This window comes from Tursiops truncatus, chromosome 1 (genome assembly GCF_011762595.2).
Source record: "Tursiops truncatus isolate mTurTru1 chromosome 1, mTurTru1.mat.Y, whole genome shotgun sequence".
In the NCBI taxonomy this organism is placed as follows: domain Eukaryota; kingdom Metazoa; phylum Chordata; class Mammalia; order Artiodactyla; family Delphinidae; genus Tursiops; species Tursiops truncatus.
In genome coordinates this window covers 25,630,611-25,650,351 of record NC_047034.1, presented here as the reverse complement: position 1 = coordinate 25,650,351, position 19,741 = coordinate 25,630,611, and the positions used below count along the sequence as shown (strand labels likewise).

Here is a 19,741-nt window from a genome sequence, read left to right as displayed (position 1 = left end):
AATGCAAACGAGGAGGTATTCTAGCTAACATGCAGGAAAATGGCCTTAGAGGAGGCCATGTCGCGTGTCACTGAATGCACGTGGGGACGTGTTCCCTCCCAGCCTCACCGCCCCCTGCCCCACGCTCTGGCCCCGACCCCAAAACAGAGGCGCTACCAGTGGTAGTCAGGAAATGCCGTGAGCCACAGGTAATGAGCTCGATCTCCGTGTTCCTTGCCAGATCTCCCAGCTGATGACAGAGCCTGGCCGGGAGGGCCTGACAGAGGCGGCGCTGAATCGCTACAATGCAGACAAGCCTTCGGCCTGCAGCGTCCCGGCCTCGCAAGCCTCCTGCGTGGCCAGCGAGACCTCCGCGGGCACCTCGGTGGCCGCGTCCTTCTTCGCCAGGTAAGAGAGGTGTCCAGACCCTCGGTTCTTTCAGGTGAGCCCACCCGGTTGGCCTCTCACGTGGACCCGTTTAGCTAAAACACTGGGAAGAGTTTGGGGCTGTTCTTTGACTTCACTCTTTAAGACAGGGTTTCTCAACCTCAGCCCTTTGACATTTGGGGCCAGGTAACTCTCTGTTTAGGGGGACTGTCCTGTGAGTATAAGATGTTTAGCAGCATCCTTGGCCTCTACTCGCCAGATTCCTGTGGCACCTTCCCCGGTTGTGACGACCCAAAATGTCTCCAGATGTTGCCAAACATCGCCTGGCTTGAGAACCTCTGCTCTGGGAATAGGTGGCTCTAAAGATGGTCTCCACAGGAGGAGGAATTTTGTGGGTGCAGCCCCATGGCTGGTGATTGCAGATATCTCTTCTCACTACAGAAGAGGAACTGCTTAAAATTTAGCTATTAAATAGACGGCAATTTTCTTCCTCCTTGACAGACTAGCTGGATAGTTGTCAACTAGCCAGCTAATTTCAGAAACTTAAAAAAAAAAAAAACCCTGAGAAACAAAAAAGAAAGGTATTTCAACAATGTTTTCTGCCTAATTTTAGCAACACGGCAGAGACAGGGCAGGAGACATAGGACAGCTGAGCAGGAAGGGGCTTCAGGGATTGTCTGATTTGATCTCCTTATTTTATGAATAAGGAAACTGAGGACCAGGAAAGTTAAACTGTGAGGTAGTTTATAGCAAAGCCAGAAATAGAAACCAGATTCCTCTGGGTTTTCCTCTGTGACTCATTCTTTACTTGATACTTGGAACTTAACCTTAGAAAACTTTTTCTGTACCTAAGATTCGTGAGCTTCTGAGTAAGCGGGGTATAGACTAAATAGCGTGAGATGTGAAATCAGAAGACCCCTTGGGTTTGAGTTCCAGCTCTGCCTCAGGGTCCTCATCTATAAAATGAGGATAATATCTGTTCCTCAATGTTGCTCTGAAGATTAACATAAGATGATTATAAATTATAAAGTATGTGCTAGACAAATGGTAATTCACTATGGACTTAACGAGCGTGTTAGTAAGAGGGAACGTTGCTTGGCTTTTCCTGTTATCCTTAGCAATGGTAACATCCAAAGCACAAATCTGAGGAAGGGGCTCTGATTAGGAAAGGAACAAGTTAGAGGAGGAACAGAGGCTGACATCCTGGATTAAGACACAATAAAGGCAGCACACGGGGCTTGTTGGAAGACTGGCTTTGAGGTTCTGGTTGTACCTTGGTGCCGTGTTTATTGTCCTGTGAACAACTGGGCCAACTTGAATGTATGGGAAGTAACAGGAAATATGTATGTAGTGGCCACCTGACAACAGAGGCCATCGTGTTAGCTCTGTGTGTTTGTGAATTTCTGTGTTGTCTGGGACCGCTGAGAAAGCTTACTGGGAGGTCATGTCCATGCCACTCAAGGAGAGAATAAACAGATGGAACAGAATATGAGGGAATGCCACAAGCACAGAAGATCCCGGGACATAGGTAGGCTATCAGAGCATGTCTACAGGAGGGTGACTAAAGTGGTGAGGAACTAGGAGGCCAAGTCCTAGCAGGCTTAGTCTGGAGAAGAGAGCCCTCAGCTGTCTCTTGGGCCATCATGTAAAAGAGGGATTTGGATGGTTGTATAGAAAACCCGAGTATGGGGGCCAAGGCTGAATAAAACCTCATGATGAAAGAGAGAGATCTCCCAGCTCAGAATGAAGGAGAACTTGCTCACAATTCAAACTGCCCCAAGAGACAGTGAGGTCCCCATCACCGAGGGAGATCAAGCTTGCATTGGGTGACTACCTGGCTTCATTGCGGGAGAGAACATTCAGTGCTCAGCTGGGGGTTGATCTCCTGAAATACTGAAATGTCCAGAGATTTTTACAGACTGACTGACTCATAAAAAAAAACCAGAAAAAGGAGTTGAAGCAGGAAGAAATAAGAAGTGCTATGATCCCTGATGGACAGTGTTTTGGGAGAATAGCGTTCCCTGCTGGGGGGAAACCAACAGTGTCATCCGAGTCAGGGAGAGGATGTCGAGATGGGATAGACCAGGAAGGCCTGAGTGCTGGACAAAAGGTGTATGGAGGCCAGCTTTCACGTGGGTCAGAGAAGGATTTACAAACAAGTGAACAAACACCAGGGAAAAGAATGGCAAATGACTGGCAAAGACAGTCTTCCTGAGAGTTTTGCTTGTACACCAAGGGGTAGAATGGAAACACCAGGGTGGACCCACCTGAATGGGCCAGTGATGTCAGTTCGACGAGGCCCTGGGGATGATGTTAGCAATAAACAAAGAACCCCTGAATTCAGAATTGCAAGGGCTTGTGGTATGAGCTTCCAAAGAGCTAGAAAGGATTCAGAGGGCTACCTGAATACTTGTCATTGCTTTGTGGTGAATGCTGACAGCACCTGGAGCTTAGTGGGTTAAGGCATTAAAATTACATGGTTTGGGGCTTCCCTGGTGGCGCAGTGGTTGAGAGTCCGCCTGCCGATGCAGGGGACACGGGTTCATGCCCCGGTCCAGGAAGATCCTACATGCCATGGAGCGGTTGTGCCCGTGAGCCGTGGCCGCTGAGCCTGCGCATCCGGAGCCTGTGCTCCACAACGAGAGAGGCCACAACAGTGAGAGGCCTGCGTACCGCAAAAAAAAAAACAAAAAGAAAAAAACTACGTGGTTTGTGTTTAGAGCATTTACAGTGTAGAGTGAGGGGTGAAGTACCATGAGAAAAAGAATAATTCTTTAAAAACACACACACACACACACACATATATATATATGGACACAGGGAGGGGGATGTGTAAGCTGGGACGATGTAAGAGAGTAGCATGGACATATATACACTCCCAAATGTAAAATAGATAGCTAGTGGGAAGCAGCCGCATAGCACAGGGTGATCAGCTCGGTGCTTTGTGACCACCTAGAGGGGTGGGATAGGGAGGGTGGGAGGGAGACGCAAGAGGGAGGGGATATGGGGATATATGTATACGTATAGCTGATTCACTTTGTTATACGGCAGAAACTAACACACCATTGTAAAGCAATTATACTCCAATAAAGATGTTTAAAAAAAAAGTCAAAAAAATAAAGTTCTGAAAAATTTGAAAAAAAACCCCATATATATATATTTAAAGAATTATATATGTATATTAGAGACTGAATATATATATATATCCACCCCCCCCCACATTCATTACGCGGTTTGCCCCGCTGCTCTTGTCCATAGTGGTTGGGCTGTCACGCCTCCCAGAGAGGGTGGCAGCATACTGACAACCTCCCTGTCATGGACGGGGACTGAGAGCAAAGTCGGGTGACCTGCTCAAGGTCCGCACTGTCAAGAGAGAACCAGGGTCGTCCCTCACCTCTGTGGGTCCCCAAAGGCCCCCCTGAGAAGTCATAAGCAGCCCCATTACGTTGTCAGACAGTAAACTGAGGTCGCGTCAGAGGAGCTTTCTGTTTCAGCTCAAGCAAAGCTGTGTGAGGTGATGGTAGGCGTGGCTTTTAAGAAGGGTGGAATCTGGATCTGTTGCTGGGGCCAAAATTGGAAACACATTAGCGGTTATGGTTTTCGTGGAAGGATGGGAGAGTCGTTCCACATAGGAACTTGGGGGCAGGGTCAGCCCCTCAGATCTGTGTTCACCACTTTTGAACTCGTGCTGCTTGACTGTGTGATTGAAACACATCCGTGAGTCTGCAGGGCTCTGGACTCTACATAGCTCCAAGTGAGGACAGGCTGGCCAGCCCTCAAGAGCTGTGCTGGCCGTCATTTCATTGCAGATAGGAGCAGCGCCACTTGCCAAATTTGTGGCCAACGTGGCTGACATCTACTGAACACTCAGTGTGTATCAATCACTGCACTAAGCGCTTCATATGCAGAACCTCCCTTAATCCTCAGAGTAACCCTGGGACGTAGATCCTGCCGTTCTCCCTGTTTGATGGATAGAGAAAGAGGTGTCCTGAGTCAAGTCACCAGCCCAAGGCTACACAGCTGGGAAGTGGCAGGGTGGGGAGTCCATCCTCATTTCCTGTCACCTGTGAGCCTTGTTGCTGTTCTCTGTGCTAAGCAGGCTTTTCCCATCATAATCGCTGATAAAATCCATGAAGTAAGTGGGCCCTGCAATCAGTTTGAGAAGATAAGCAGAACAGCGACAAAACCCTGATTTGTTGAGGGCTGCAGGTGTCCACTTTTCTCTGTGATACAGGCCTTTCTTTTAAAGTGTTTACTTTTCAGAGCTATGGGTAGAGGTCTGGGTGGATCTTGTTGCATTTCAGATTCAACAGCTATGAAATAAAAATTCCAGTTCTGAATAAGCAGTGATATTTTGGACCAGGGCTACCCCCAGTGTGGTTTGTGGACAGCACACACTTACTGGTCTGTGGTAAGTGTGGAAATTCAGAGGAAGCATTTAGAAACTTCTGTAGCAAGTTGACAGAGTTAAGTTTATGCCTATTGAATCTAAAAATTAAAAAGTAGGTCTTATAGTTTGAATGTAATTAGAAATAAAAGCAAAAAAGTGATTCCTTCACCACAGATAATTTGAGAAGTGCTGCTTTAGAAAATGTTGAAGCCCAAATTGCTTTTCTTCTACATATCTTTTGCCAGAATTTCTTTATTTAATTAATTAATTTATTTGGCTGTGCCGGGTCTTAGTTGGGGCATGTGGGTTCTAGTTCCCTGACCAGGGATCGAACCCAGGCCCCCTGCATCGGGAGCGTGGAGTCTTAACCACTGGACCACCAGCGAAGCCCCTCCCTCTTTATTTCTTTAAATATCAGCATTTTGGTGGACTGCCTTTGCTTCAGAATTTCAGTACTCTGCTTTTGGAAAAACACTTTTTTGTTCCCCTTTGGAAAAAAGTAGTAACAGTGAAATAGTAACAGTAATACGAAAAATATTAATAGTAATCTTAACCAAAAAAAGAGATTGGCATAACTGATCATCAAGTTGGTTATTTATCATGCTTTGAACTTTTCAAATGAGGGAATCTCCTTTGTGTGATTCCCATGTTAATATTAAGTGTTGAAGTCAGGTGTCATTAGATTTCCCATTTGTTGACTATTCACTCTGAATAAAGATTTACTTTTAAAAAAACTGTCATGATCTTGTTTTTTCAGTTTTATTGAGATATAACTGACATATATTACTGTATAAGTTTAAGGCATACAGCATAATGATCTGATTTACGTGTATTGTGAAATGATTACCACAATAGGTTTACCCAACATCCATCATCTCATACAGAAACAAGATACCAAAAAAAAAAAAAAAAGAAAAGAAAAAAAATTTTTTTCCCTTGTGATGAGAACTCTTCGGATCTATGCTCTTAACAGCTGTCAAACATACCATACAGCAGTGTTAACTTGAGAACTGGATGAAGGTGGTCCAAAGGTACAAACTTCCAGTTATAAGATAAATGAGTACCAGGGATATCATGTACAATATGATGACTATAGTTGAGATTGACTTAATCATGTACTTTGTGCTTTAAAGTATGAAGTGCGTGAAACCCTATGAAAATTCTTGGGTGAATCCTCAGCTCTGTAGGTTGAGGGGGTAGAATCCTCATTTGAATTTGAAGAGCTGTGAACAAATCCTGGATTACGCATAGAATTGCCTGGAGCTCTGCTAAATAAAGTGAATCTTCCAGGTGATCTCCTATCTTCGCATTGATGGTCTTTCCCAAATAACCTTACTGATAATCGTACTGTTGTTGTCTTAATCCATGGAGAAAATGAGCTTCTGGTGGATTTTAATCTACATTCAGAGCAAGTATGGGAAAAAATAGTGAAAATTGCCAGTGATCACATGAGCTTTGCAAAGGCAAGTTCAAGTTTGGCAGAACTGGTGCTGCCATCTCTGTGGAGTTGGTGAACACGTGGGTTTTCAGTTCTGTCTTCAGACGCCACTTCTTATTGTAATGTTATTTCTTTACAGCTTTTACATTTAGTTCACAACCTTTGTAAGACCATAACTTTCTACCAAATTCAAATAAAATTTTCAAGTAAAATTATATAAAGGTCACTTTTCATTATTATTTTTTCATTTCTCTATTTTCTTAATGTAAATAAATGCCTTTAAATCTGTTTTCATGGGTTTTGATTACTTCAGATTACTCAACGCCTTCAGATCCTTACTGTCTGTCCATTTGCTCCTCATTGGATCCATCACATTAGTTAGAGCTTCTCCCTCTTTTTCCTCTGTTCTTTTTTTTTTCCAGTAACAGGGTTATTTTTTATTTACTGACTCTCTTCTTGAAGATTCTGACCTTTACACAATTTTCCGTTGTTGATTAAAAATACACAGCTCCCGGGTTTGGAATTTTCTGCGTAAATTTTGATGTTCACCTCAATATTGGGTTACCCTGAGATTGATTCTGTGCGGTCCACTTGCTCTGTTTTCTCTCTCTTTCACTTGGCAAGCTGTCCCTCATTTCCTTCTGCTAACTTTTTGCCTTTTGCCTAAACTCATCTTTTTCTTAGGGATGTTATTATATTTCTGACTATCTCCACCTCTTGTGCAATTTCTTCCATCTTTGTTATTAGACTGCTGCTTGTATCACCTGACGGCCATCTCCAAGCCCCTGTTATGCTGTTGACTCTTATGACTGATTTAACCGGCATCCCTCTGAGGCCAGAGGTTGCTGTGACATTAAACCAAGACCAGCTCGGGTCCAGAATCAGGGGCTAAGCTGAGCTGAGAGGGCCAACTCCCGGCTCCGAGGCCCTGCCCTCAGACGGGTCCCTCCGTTCATCAGCCTTCTTGTGGGACCTGCTCCTGAGTGCTCTGTGCTCACGTGCTGCTGTACACACAGCTCCCACTGCCACAGAGAAGGTCCTCCTTAAAATCCATTTCCGCACTCTCACTGACAGCCAACTCAAAGAGTGCCTTTCGCTGGTCACAGCAGATGCTTCTCGTATATAATCTTGCACAGTGAAGGCTTTCTTTAGTCCCTGGGCGTGCTGACACATAACAGTAGTAGTTGGTTATTTGAGGGGAGCCTATTAAGTCAAAGAAGGATGGAGTGTGAAACTGTTCACGGTTCTTTTGTTCTTCCATCAGGTACAGTTCCCTTAGGGATGCTCACATCTTCCCATTATAAACACACCAGCAATTATTACCAGAGAAGAACTCTCCTAAACACACCACAGTTGGTCTCAGGTGATTTAGGGGGAGAAATGTGGAGCTGGGTGCACAGATCCAACTCTTAATTTGCTGATTCTCTGTGGAGAGATGGGGCAGACTTTCTGCCTCCAGTTTTACAGATTGGAAGTTAATTTCCAGCGCCATGTGTGTTACAGCAGAATGATATCTCTACAAAACAAAACAAAAAACGCTAGGAGCTTTGAGGAGCTCATACTGTGGAATTTCTCTTATATGATTATTGTATTTTTCCTGTTTTGTTTGCATCCAAGTCTGCACCTTTGTCTCCTTACTCCTTCTAGGGTCTCATTCTGACTTAGGGTCTATCCCTTTCCCCTTTTCTCCCATTACTCTCCACCTTCCCCACACCACCTCCCTGTCTGCCTCTTCCATGGCTCCCACGGAAGTGGGGCTGCCGTTGAACCTTGTAGGGAACACCTGTGGTCAGGGCCGACATGCATAATTGTGCCATTTGCTGTTTGGCCAAAACTCTATTGGTTGAGCTGAGACGCCTCCCACTGGGCTCCATCTATCCAAAGGGACGTCTTTTTCTCAGCTGCCCAAAGGCACTGTCTGGGCTCGTGTCTCCCCTGGGGGCAGTGATCTTTGAAGGCCTGAAGTGGAAACCAAATCCCTACCCTCTGAATTTCTTGTTTACTTATTCCTGGCAAGTCATAGCTTTACTTTTCTTAGAAAAGACTCCATGGACTTCTCAGAAAAGAAGGGACTGTTGCTCATGTATATTGATGCAGTGAATGTTTAGGAATCGTAACTATACGAATATAGTTTCGCTTGAACACACATCAGTTGCAATATGAAAGGAAAATACTAAAAAGGAGCCAAATGTATATTTCGTGCTGTCAGATTTCAGGGGCCGCAGGAAATAGTTTCAGGTGTTGCTGCATGAAGAAGTAAACCCTTGATTGTTTATGAAAGACAGAGAAAGCACTGAAGAAAAAGTGGCCATAATTCAATGTCTACACTATGATCCTTTGTGTTCAAAAAAAAATCCTAAAACACTTTAAATATACGACCCTAACAGCCAGTACCCTACCCCGGCAACCCCAAAACCCCTGTTTTGGGGTGTGCAGAACATAATAGAAATGGCACTCATGGCTTGGCCCACGCCATTCTGAATTGGTGATCTCTGCTAAAGAAAATGGTCAGTGTTTGCTGCCCCATTCCCATCTCCCGCTGCAGGGAATGTGTAAGAGCGCATTTTCCAACTTAAGTCCTTCGTGTGACGGATGGCCAGTTGGGGCGCTGGCAATCAGCTCACAACATCTGGGACTTATTTGTACAGCTTTGCCTCAGTTGAAAATCCAGTTCTTGGCTTGGTGTGGATGTTTGAAGGCAAAGCAATTCCGCTGAGCCTGAAGGATCCCGGTGATTCTTGTCAAATATTCTCAGGGTTAGGCATCCTGGTTCTTACTGAACAATTTTAATGTCCTTTTTACTGATGCAGGGGTGAGGGGAGGGGAAGAAGAGTACTGGATAAAGCAGAGAGAAGGATGGAGTGGCTTGTGGCTGCATCCACAGCCTGCCACTGACATTCTGACTTTAGGCAAGTAACTTAAACCTCGCGAAGCCTCAGTTTCTCCTGTTAAACAGAGATCATCGTATCTACTTCATAGGATTAGAGTGAGGATTAAATGAAAATGTGATAGTTGTTTGCAAACATCATCTAAGTCCTAGAGATGACGTTAAGATGGCATTTGCTATGAAAAGGATGGAATTCTACCCTCAGTGGGAAATGCAATGAATTCTCAACATTGCCTTTAGAGTGGGTGACTTGTGTTGTGCGTACCTTTACGGTGTGTTTACATGCCGCTTTGTAATCCGGCCTAATGACCACCTAGGACCTCCATGGCAATTGTAAAGATCAGGCATCACGCCTCGGAGAGCAAAACTGCCATCGTGGGGGGCCGAAGATCACAGCTGCCTCTTGAAGCCTTACCTGGAAAGAACCAGGTTGTCACTGGTGATTGAAAACATCAGTGACCAGCAGAGAGAGAAACTCTGCCCGCTCCTGTGGAGCTCCAGTTAGCTGACTACACACTTGTAAATCTTTTGAAGGGTTTCTTTTTGTAGTTTTATAGCCCTAGAAAAACTCTCAAACAGTAAGAAAGAAAACAAAAGGAAGAAAAGGAGGAGCCATTAAGAATTCTATGACCATATAGCTTGGTGGTGACTGCAGTGTGCGAGCTGGAAGTCTGCCGTGACACTGACAGTGAAAATGAATCACAACAGTAAATAAAATAGAAGTAAAAGAGGGAAATATTCACTCTCTTTGTTAATACCTTCATCATTTGAATTGGGGGCTGAAGAGGGAAGATATGGTGGCACGGAGTCGATTCATAAAGAACACTAGGGCTTCCCTGGTGGCGCAGTGGTTGAGAGTCCGCCTGCCGATGCAGGGGACACGGGTTCGTGCCCCAGTCCGGGAGGATCCCACATGCCGCGGAGCGGCTGGGCCCGTGAGCCACGGCCGCTGAGCCTGTGCGTCCGGATTCTGTGCTCTGCAATGGGAGAGGCCACAACAGTGAGAGGCCCGTGTACCGCAAAAAAAAACCCCAAAAAGAACAATGGAATGACCTGTGTCCTGAATGAGAAGATGGATGGAGAAAGGATACAATTTTATCTACTATATATTTGATAAAATGTTTCCTTGAGTGCACTTCTGCCCCTGCCCTGTTGCAATACCTCTGTAACTTGTTCCTTTCTTCAGTACTTACTCATTTAAAATTAATAGCCTACATTTATTGAGGGTTTCCTATGAGCCACACACTACTCTGAGTTCTTTACACGAGTTTAAACTTCAGAAGCCCCCATGAGCTGGCCCTCTTACCATCCCATTGTTTAGATGTGGAAACCGAAGCGCAGATGGGTGAGGTAACTCGATCATGGTCAGACCGCTAGAAGGAGATGAGTAGGTGCTTGGGCCAGGCCACCCGATTCCAGAGCTCGTGAGCCAGAATGTAAGCTCCGTAAGGGGAGAGATATTTGTCTCTTTATTCTTGGCCGAACCCCTAGTGCCTGAAAGAGTACCTAGGAAATGTTTGTTGAATGGATGAACAAATGCTCTTAGCTACTGAGGCGGGAGATAGGTGGGCTCCAGGTTAGGCATTTACAATCGGCCTCCTGTTTGCACTTGGAACTAGAAATAACAACAGGAACAGGGTAAATACCCAAGCTTTGTCTCCTGAGGACGCTTTAAGATAACAGTCCTGGCAGGAACAGAGAGGGACTAAGCCTTCTTTGAATAAAGGATCAGGAGGTCATATATTCCCCAGCCGTGGGGCAAGGGAGACACTGCACATGTGCAGAAAGCCTCCTTGGGGGTCAAAAAGGAGGGGGCACCTCCCCAGAATAGGTGATGCCAAGGCCGTCCCCTAGGCCTCTGGCCTGGAATCCATCTTGGAGAAAAGCTGCACATGCATGTTGGAGAGGGTCCTCAGGCAGATCAGGTGTGGAAAAAGAAACCAGATAATTGGCCAAAGGTAAACAAAGACCCGGAAGAACTGCCCTATATGGATGCCTCCTCGTTAGGGAGGACGTCCACGCCCTTGCTCTCCCCGTGTGCATCTCTGCCTTGCTTCTGTCTTAAGTAAACAAACTGTTTCTCTGTGTGCGCTCCCACTTGTGCTGTGTCCCTGATAATAAGCTTTGTACCTGTTTTTACAGTTTTTGCCTCCTTGAGAAATGCATTTTTCAATGGGGGCAAGGACCAGGGGGATTTTGCTTCTAGCCTCTACCCACTGGTGGACCAGCGGCTAGGATTCCTCATTTTCAGCCAGGCTACCCAAGTCCAATTCCTGGGCAGGGAACTAAGATCTCACTTCAAGTCACTGCTCTCAATGCTGCCTCTCCGAGATCACTACTATGCTCTCCTGCCTCCAAACTCAAAACGGGTTGTGATGGGTGGGCATTCATGAAGTCTCAACACAAGGATGATCAGTGAGACCATAGTAGAGGAGGAATGCAGAGCACACCACTGAAGACATAAGGGAGAAACATTTTGACCAACTACTCTGTTCCTCTAATTTTGTTAGTTACTAAAATATTGCTTCCTGTCTCACTCAGAGTAAAAGTTAAAGGTTTTCCAGTGGCTTGCCAGGGTCTCTCTACAATCTGCCCTGCACGCTCCTCTATCACTCTTCCTCTTGTTTGCTCTGACCCAGGCACACTGACCTCCTTGCTTTTCCTCAGAAAGCGCCAAGACCATTCCTTCCTCACAGACTTTGCTCTTTCTGTTTCCTCTGCTCTTTCTCCAGGTATCTGCTTGGCTCGACCCTTCCTTCCTTCAGATCTTTGCTCAAATGCCACTTAATGGCAAGGCCTTCCCTGACCTCCCTACTTAATATTACAGCTATTCTGGCTCTGCATCCCTCTTCCCACCCAATACCTGTTGTCTTATGAATATCTGTTGAATCTCAGACTCAAAGGGAGATGGGCAGCTAAGCATCCAGGTTGTCTTCCACTGAATTTCTTTTGAGAAGCTTACATTTTTTTCCCACTAAATTCAAACTACCTGCTTAGGAATTAAATTATTCTCTTAAATCTAGGATGTTTAGGGGAGATAACATCGTCACAAAGTATGGAAAAAGGCGTTGTTGGGAAATTGAGATTCATATTAAAATATAAGTACCGGTTGTCTTTTCAAGAGGAGGATGTGTAGAGACGGGACCAGAGGCGCTGCCTGGGACAGGAAACCGAAGAAAGAGTTAAAGCACAGGAAAGACTTATGAGTTGTAGGTCTAGCACAAGGAAGCAGGGCTCTCCATCTTTTCTCCTGTCTCATTGAAAAGCTGTCTCTTCCTCCCTTGAATAAACCTCTTTGCTTTCTGTCCTGCGCTTTGATTTATTATTTTAATTCTATAGCTGTCTTAGTGAAGTATGTAAAGCATTTGGGGATACAATCATGTGGAAGACATTACAGAAACTAAAGATGTATTATCTTATGTGGTATTGGGTAGAGGCTCGGTGTGCTGAGGAATCCTATCCTAGATGAAAACACAGATCGTGTCTGTGGCATTGTGTATTGACTAAGAAACTGACTCCTCATTGAGGGTATAGGAAGGCGGAATTTAGGGACTACTGTTATAATAATTTGGTGGGAAATAGGTAGAACTGAAGCATAAAGAGATCTCACTGAAGTGTCTGCTTTTCATAAGTGAGAGATGTCCCTGAAGGTGGGATTTTTATTTTCTTGCCTCTGAAGTGGACATAATGACTTTTTATTTTCCTTCTGTCTGATTACTAAGATGTAGATTTCCAGAGAACAGGAACTGTGTCTAATCCCCTTATTGCATCTAGCACTGCCTGGTACAGAGTAGGAGCTCAGTACATGAATGTTGAAAGAATGAATCAACCATGCTTGAAAACTTAGGTCTGTCCTGCTTCTCACAAGAATGAAATACTTAAAAGAAACTGTGGGATTATGTAAGCTCAGAGTTATCATCATTCCAAGTACTGGTATTAATGATAAAAATAATTCTGATAGATAAAAAATAAATGGAATCTTTTCCGTGATTGATTTCCACACAGTTAGATCCAGCAGGACACTAGTTCTAATAATCATCTTTTTATTTAGCTGGTGCGAGAATGATTTTAGCATCACACTGTAATTAGATGCCTTTCCTGGCATTTGGTGTGCTTGTTGTTCATGAAGTACCCTGGAATTCGGGAAATATAATTTCACGAGCCTAGATCATAACAGGCTGTGTCATTTTCTTGGCATCCTCAAAACCAAAGCCTTAAGAGTCCATAGTTTGTCCTTTTAAACTCTAGCAAAGGAAAGCAAGGGCCTTGGCAGTGACAAAGGAAGAGAAATTCTCTCGGAGTCTGTAAAGAGATCAGCACCAGGGAAGCCACTTGAAATAAAAAAATGAGAAAATGTAAACCATCACTCAAAACTTATTTCCAGTCTTTTAGGTGCTTCAAAAAATAATCGTGATTCCTTTTTCTGAAATAAATCTTCATCTATTATTGTACCTGCCTAAAGTGGCAAGGTGGCACTTGGGGGGAAAGCAGAATACCCCTGAACAGAATTTTAGGGGCACTTGCTAGTGATTAAAAAAAAAGCTAAACAGTCTTACATCACTATATATGCTCTCACCACCCACAAGTGTTTAAAAATCAAAATAAGACCTTGTTTCCACCCTTGAGGAGTTCCAAGCATCAGGTTAAAACTGAGAGAGGTGAACTTCCCTGGTGGCGCAGTGGTTGGGAATCCGCCCGCCAGTGCAGGGGACACAGGTTCGAGCCCTGGTCCGGGAAGATCCCACACGCCGCAGAGCAACTAAGCCCGTGCGCCACAATTACCGAAGCCCGTGCGCCTAGAGCCCGCGCACCGCAACGAAGAGTAACCCCCGCGCGCATGTGCTCCCCGGCCGTGGGGTCTGAGTTGCCTCGGTACAGCTTGCAGACCGCTGGGAGTCTGGGCTGCTACCCTGCGTGAGTCCTCCCACGGCTTTCCCCACTGTCCGCCCCTCTCGGCTTCGCGATGCAAGTGGTCCGGGCCTTTGAGCCTGCAGGAAGTGGACGAGAGGCCACAGCACGCGCTGCAGGTCAAATACGGCGGGGCGGAGCTTGACGAGCTGGGCAAAGTGCTGACACCCACCCAGGAGCAGTGGCACGGTGCTCTCCGATTATGTGGGCTCTGGGCCTCCCAAGGGCACAGGCCTTCACCGCTACGCCTGGCTAGTTTACGAGCAGGAAAGGCCACTGAAGTGTGATGAGCCCATTCTCAGCAACCGATCTGCAGAGGAGCGTGACAAATTCAAGGGGGCGAATTTCCGCAAAAAGTATGAGCTCGGGGCTCCGGTGGCCGGCGCGTGTTACCAGGCCGAATGGGATGACTATGTGCCCAAACTGTATGAGCAGCTGTCTGGGAAGTAGAGGAAAGCCAGGAGATGGACACGGTCCCAGAGTTCCCAAGCAGTGTTTCAGTTTAGTGATGCATGTAGATTTCTCCCCTTCCCCCTGCCTGAGCCCTGAGCGGTCAGGTTTAGGTTTAGGGTGACTTTTCCTTCTGCCTGTCCTCTGTAATTCTAGGGGGTTTACGTTTTGATCCAATTTGAACTCCGTTTTGGTGAGGGATATTTTGGTACTGGGATGGGGTCATCAAAATGTTAATATAAGAATAACAACCCAGACGTTAAAGAAGAAAAAAATTCTGGTAAAAAGACCAGGTCTGCAGTATTAGAACAGAGCATCAAAGAATCTTTAAGGGAGGTTGAAAAAAAAGGAAAGGTTGATTGCCTCTGCCTTTGTGAGCCCGAGCCCAGGATTGTCTGTGACGGCATCTGACGGCATGTGTTTTCACGGCCCTGTCTCTCACTAAGACAACCAGGGGCCGGCAGGTCCGCTAGCCCCCCATGTGATACATCTCAGGCTGGTTAGTGGGTGTCAGTGTCCTGCTCTGGCCCCTTTAAAGAGCAATACTGAAAAAAGCAATAGGGAGAGAGTTGCTGTTAAAGCTTGGCCATCTAGGTGAGCTGCAGGGCTGAGTGAGAGGTCATCAGCCATCCGAAAGTCTGTGCCTGTTAAATTGATCACTCTTCGGTGTAAGAAAAGCTGGTCTGGAGTTGCTGAATGTTGTGTTAATTCTGCTGTTTGCTTATAGTTGAATAAAAACATTGCGTAGTTAAAAAAAAAAAAGAGTAACCCCCTACTCATTGCAACTAGAGAACGCCTGCGTGCAGCAATGAAGACCCAAGCAGCCAAAAATAAATAAATTAATTTTTAAAAATTGTCTAGACTTTATGTGTGGTTCATTCTCTTTTAAAAAACAAAAACAAACAAACAAAAAACTGAGAGAGGTAGAGAGGGAGAGCCAAGGATTACCAAGCCGTGTGTCGTCAAGTCTGACCAGGACTGTCAGGATGGCTGCAAAACCTCCCTTCTGCTGCTGCCTCTGCAGCCCCCTGGCTGCACACCACTGGCTTCAGGCCCCCCAGGAATTCGCCAGATGCGTGTAGCTGGCTGTAGCAGGTACTGTTGGCCCCCACGCCCCCATGCCCTTCTGCTTATCATTCTCTAAACAAAACCTTGCAGCTCCCAAGGTCCAGGCAAATAAGTCTGACAGGAGTTGGTGGATAAATACCCCAGCTCCCTTCCTCCTTGGTTGGGATAACACTGAGACAAGGTCTACCCTGTCTCCCTGATTTCCTAAGTAGGACTGAGCCCCAGTTGCCTACGTCAGCAATCTGCTTGATAACGCATCCTCTGGTCATTTCCTTCCCTCCCTGTCTTGCTTTCCCACTTCCCTACACCGCTTCCTGGAATCACCCTCCAATGAAAGCTACTAGCACTCTCATCCTTATGCAGGGATGCTTCTAGGGAAACCCAGCATAAGCTATTGGCAGTATATCCTCACTCACTTACCCATTCATGTATCCATTCCTTCATTCATTCACCAGGCATTTGGTAAGCCCATACTGTATGCCAGACATTATATCAGATGCCGAGGATGACAAAAGGGCAGCCACTGCCACCAGGGAGCTCCCCGTTCAGAGGGGCAGCCAGTCCCATTACTGGAGAGTTATAAACAACATGGAAGTCCAGGACAGAGCAGTACAGAAGAACTCCCAGTATCACTCTCCCTAAGTCTTGTCTTATCCATTCATTTCCTGTCTCCCCTTCTAGAATGTAAGATGCATAGAAAGAGACGCTTGTCCGTCATGTTCCATCGTTGAAACCTCAGCTCTTAGAACGGGGCTGGGGCTCAGTACATATTTGGTGAGTGTGTCTCAGGAACTGGGGCTGCAGATATGTGCCCGCTGGTCTTCAGGTGTGCCTCCTTCCCTCCCTCTGCCCACCTCCCACCCTTATTCTTTGGTCCTCAGGGTCCCCACCTGTGGACAGGTGCAGTTTAATCCTTGTGTCATCTGGATCAGTTGGAGAGTCCCATATCATTTCTCACTGAAGATGCTGAACATTTTGTTTTCACTTTCACACTAAAGGTAGAGAAAATAAAAATAGATATTATTAATCTTTACGCGTCTCCTGTGGTCCTAACCACCAACCACAGCTCAGAGTCCTATGGTGGATTACTACTTTGCATGTTCTTTATTTCCTGTAAAGCTAGGCACGTGAGGAAGACTGATCTGTGGAGTCTAGATCCTGCTTAGTTGGTGGGGGGGAGGGAAGCTGCAGTAAATTTAGACATCACTAGCGTTTCTTTACACATTCAGGAAAAAAAAAATTAACTTACATCCATTGCTACAGAAGCTCATAAATCAAAAAACACCAAGTCTCTTCCCTACACACCTGGAAGTTCAACATTACAGTCCATTCATTCTGTGGTTGCCTCCTTCGCAAAAGAGGCGTGGGGGCGATGGCTCAAACAGGATTTCCCAACATAGCTCTGATATCCAAGCCATGACCCACCCATGTCTTTTGACCTTTGCTTAAAAACTATTTCCGGGTAAGGGAATTATTTACCTGAAGCATAGACTCTAAGAATTTGGTCCCATTAATTATCTTTTTCCTCTAACCTTCCTCCTTTATTACTCTCTCTTCTTTCTCTCCCTTTCCTTCTTGGGTTTTGGTTTTGGTTTGTTATTTTACATAAATTTCAAAACAAGTCTAACGGCATCAGAAACAAAACACAGAAAAGTCTTCTTTATTTTCCATTCTGTTCTGAGCCATAGATTCTTCCATGTACTCAAATAATACACCCAAGAGGACCGGTAGAATGAATTTGATTAGCCTCTTAAATGTTTTAGCACCTGCACACCATAGCGCTTCCAAGAGAGGGGAAAAGATTTTTCCTCCTATCCCTAAGGGATGGCTTGTTACGTGGGCCGTGTAGCTGTGTGTGCCACTTTACTGAGGCTAAGATTGAGTAGCCCTGGTGGAGAAAGAAAATCCTAAATAAGAACAGGTACAGCTTCGAGGCCCCGTATGTTTTTGTTTTTGTTTTAATTTTATTGAAGTATAGCTGATTTACAATGTTGTGTGAGGCCCCATATACTGTTTGGTTTTTTTTTGCGTTATGCGGGCCTCTCACTGTTGTGGCCTCTCCCACTGCGGAGCACAAGCTCCGGACTCGCAGGTTTAGCGGCCATGGCTCACAGGCCCAGCCGCTCCGCGGCATGTGGGATCTTCCCGGACCGGGGCCCGAACCCGTGTCCCCTGCATCGGCAGGCGAACTCTCAACCACTGCGCCACCAGGGAAGCCTGCCCCATATACTTTTACTTCTTAATTTTGTTCTTTGAGAACCATGTTTACTTTTTTTGAGAAAAAGGCATAAATAAAGGAAAAAGAGAGGCTATACTTTATTTAGATTTTCAGGCAGCCTTTAAAAATACGTCATACTGGAAGCAGTAGAAATGATTTTACACTACCCTTCCCCCAGTCCTTCACTCTTAGTTATTTTTACTGAAGAGAAGTTAGGGCATATGCTCACACAAAGACTTGTCCATGAAAGTTCACAGCAATATTATTCATAATAACCAAAAACTGGAAACAACCCAAGTGTCCAATGGATAAACAAAATGTGGCATATTCATATAATGAAATACTACTTAGAACACTCAAACTATTCATATATGTACCAACATGGATGAATCTCAAAGTAATTATAGTGAGTGAAAGAAGCCAGACTCCCCCACCAAAAACAGAAGACAACGTACAGTATGATTTCATTTCTATCCGATTATAGACAATACGAACTAATCTATAATGACGGAAAGCATTATCAGTGGTTGACTAGGAATGGGGGCGGGGAGGGACAGATAACAAATGTGCAGGAGGACGCTTTCAGGGGTAATGGATGTGTCCGTTGTCTCGCGATGGTTTCCCAGGTGTATACATATGACAAATCTCACCAAATTCTAAATGTGTACAGTTTATTATATATAAATTATACCTCACTAAAGCTAAATAATTGAGTTTTCTTGGGATTAGAGACAATGTTTTGAGATGGAGAGAGAATTACCTTAGTAAATGAAGAGTTGGGATAGGGGCTTCCCTGGTGGCGCAGTGGTTGAGAGTCCGCCTGCCGATCCAGGGGACACGGGTTCGTGCCCTGGTCCGGGAGGATCCCACATTCCGCGGAGCGGCTGGGCCCGTGAGCCATGGCCGCTGAGCCTGCGCGTCCGGAGCCTGTGCTCTGCAGCGGGAGAGGCCACAACAGTGAGAGGCCCGTGTACTGCAAAAAATAAAAATAAAAATAAATAGAAATTTGTTTGAACCCAGAAGTTCTTATGAAGTTTTGATAAGTATACCTTAAAACACAAGAGGGAAGCAAAAACCATCGCGGGGGAGGAGGAACTTCCCTTTTGAGAATAGGCAGTTGGAATAACTCCTCAGTCTGGAAGACACGGTGTGGGAGGGAATCTGAGTAGCTCATGTCACATGTGTATAGATTATTCACTTAATCTTGAGTTAGCTCTTAAGATTGAGAAGAAGCAGCATTAGGGAAAAATAAAGCAAGCTGTGCTCCACATCCTAAGACACGGTTCTGACTGAGACGATAAATCTGCAGGTCCAGATTCCTTCACAGATGGTAGGCTGATGGGAAGCTGTTAGCCAGAGTTGTCGGGTAGAGAGCAAATCCCCAACTTCAGATGCCTCTCTCATGCAGGGGGAGATGGAATTCTCAGCTCAATGCCTCAGGACTCCGGTCCAGTATCATGGCTGTTCTAATCGGTTTCTACAGCATTTTAAAAAGTGGCTGCGTTATCCTGAACATTTTTATCAAACAAATCAGCTGATATAAATGCATAAAGTTGGCTGAAAGCAGGCCAGGATTTCAAAGCCCCCTTCGGCACGTCTAGGTTGGGCACACGTCATGGACCCTCTCCTTTGGACGCGGACTCAGGGGCAGGCTGGTGTAGAGTGACTTCTGGCATCTGATGTTTCGGATGTGAACATCAGCAGAGCAGATGCTAGGCAGTTCCCCTCTGCACCTGGAGTGTTTCATGCCCAAAAGGAAGGAATAGAAATCCAAATCAGCGCAGTCACTCAGAAAGAGGACAGGTGATGGCCTGGCGTTCTCTCCTTGGCTTCGTGTGGAATTACAAAGTACTGCTTTAGGACTGTGAACTCCAGCCATCTGCTTGCTTGGATCCTGGAGAGCAATACTGCTGGTATCTGCCGCCCTAATGAAGAGGGCGCAGAGCACGGAGGTGCTGCTATCCGGTTCCTCACCGGCGAGGAGCTGGCCTTGGGAAACGCGGGGATGCACATTTG

General features: G+C 45.6%; 1 protein-coding gene and 1 pseudogene across 1 annotated transcript in view; both read left to right on the top strand.

Annotated features, from left to right (window-relative positions):
* Positions 1-19,741, top strand: part of KIF26B (kinesin family member 26B) — a 506,655-nt gene that overhangs the window by 234,074 nt on the left and 252,840 nt on the right. The window contains exon 4 of the mRNA XM_019920589.3: positions 221-387. Coding sequence (XP_019776148.1) covers positions 221-387 — 167 coding nt within the window. The remainder of the gene's footprint in view (positions 1-220; positions 388-19,741) is intronic.
* On the top strand, positions 9,406-15,573 carry LOC101320808 (phosphatidylethanolamine-binding protein 1 pseudogene; annotated as a pseudogene).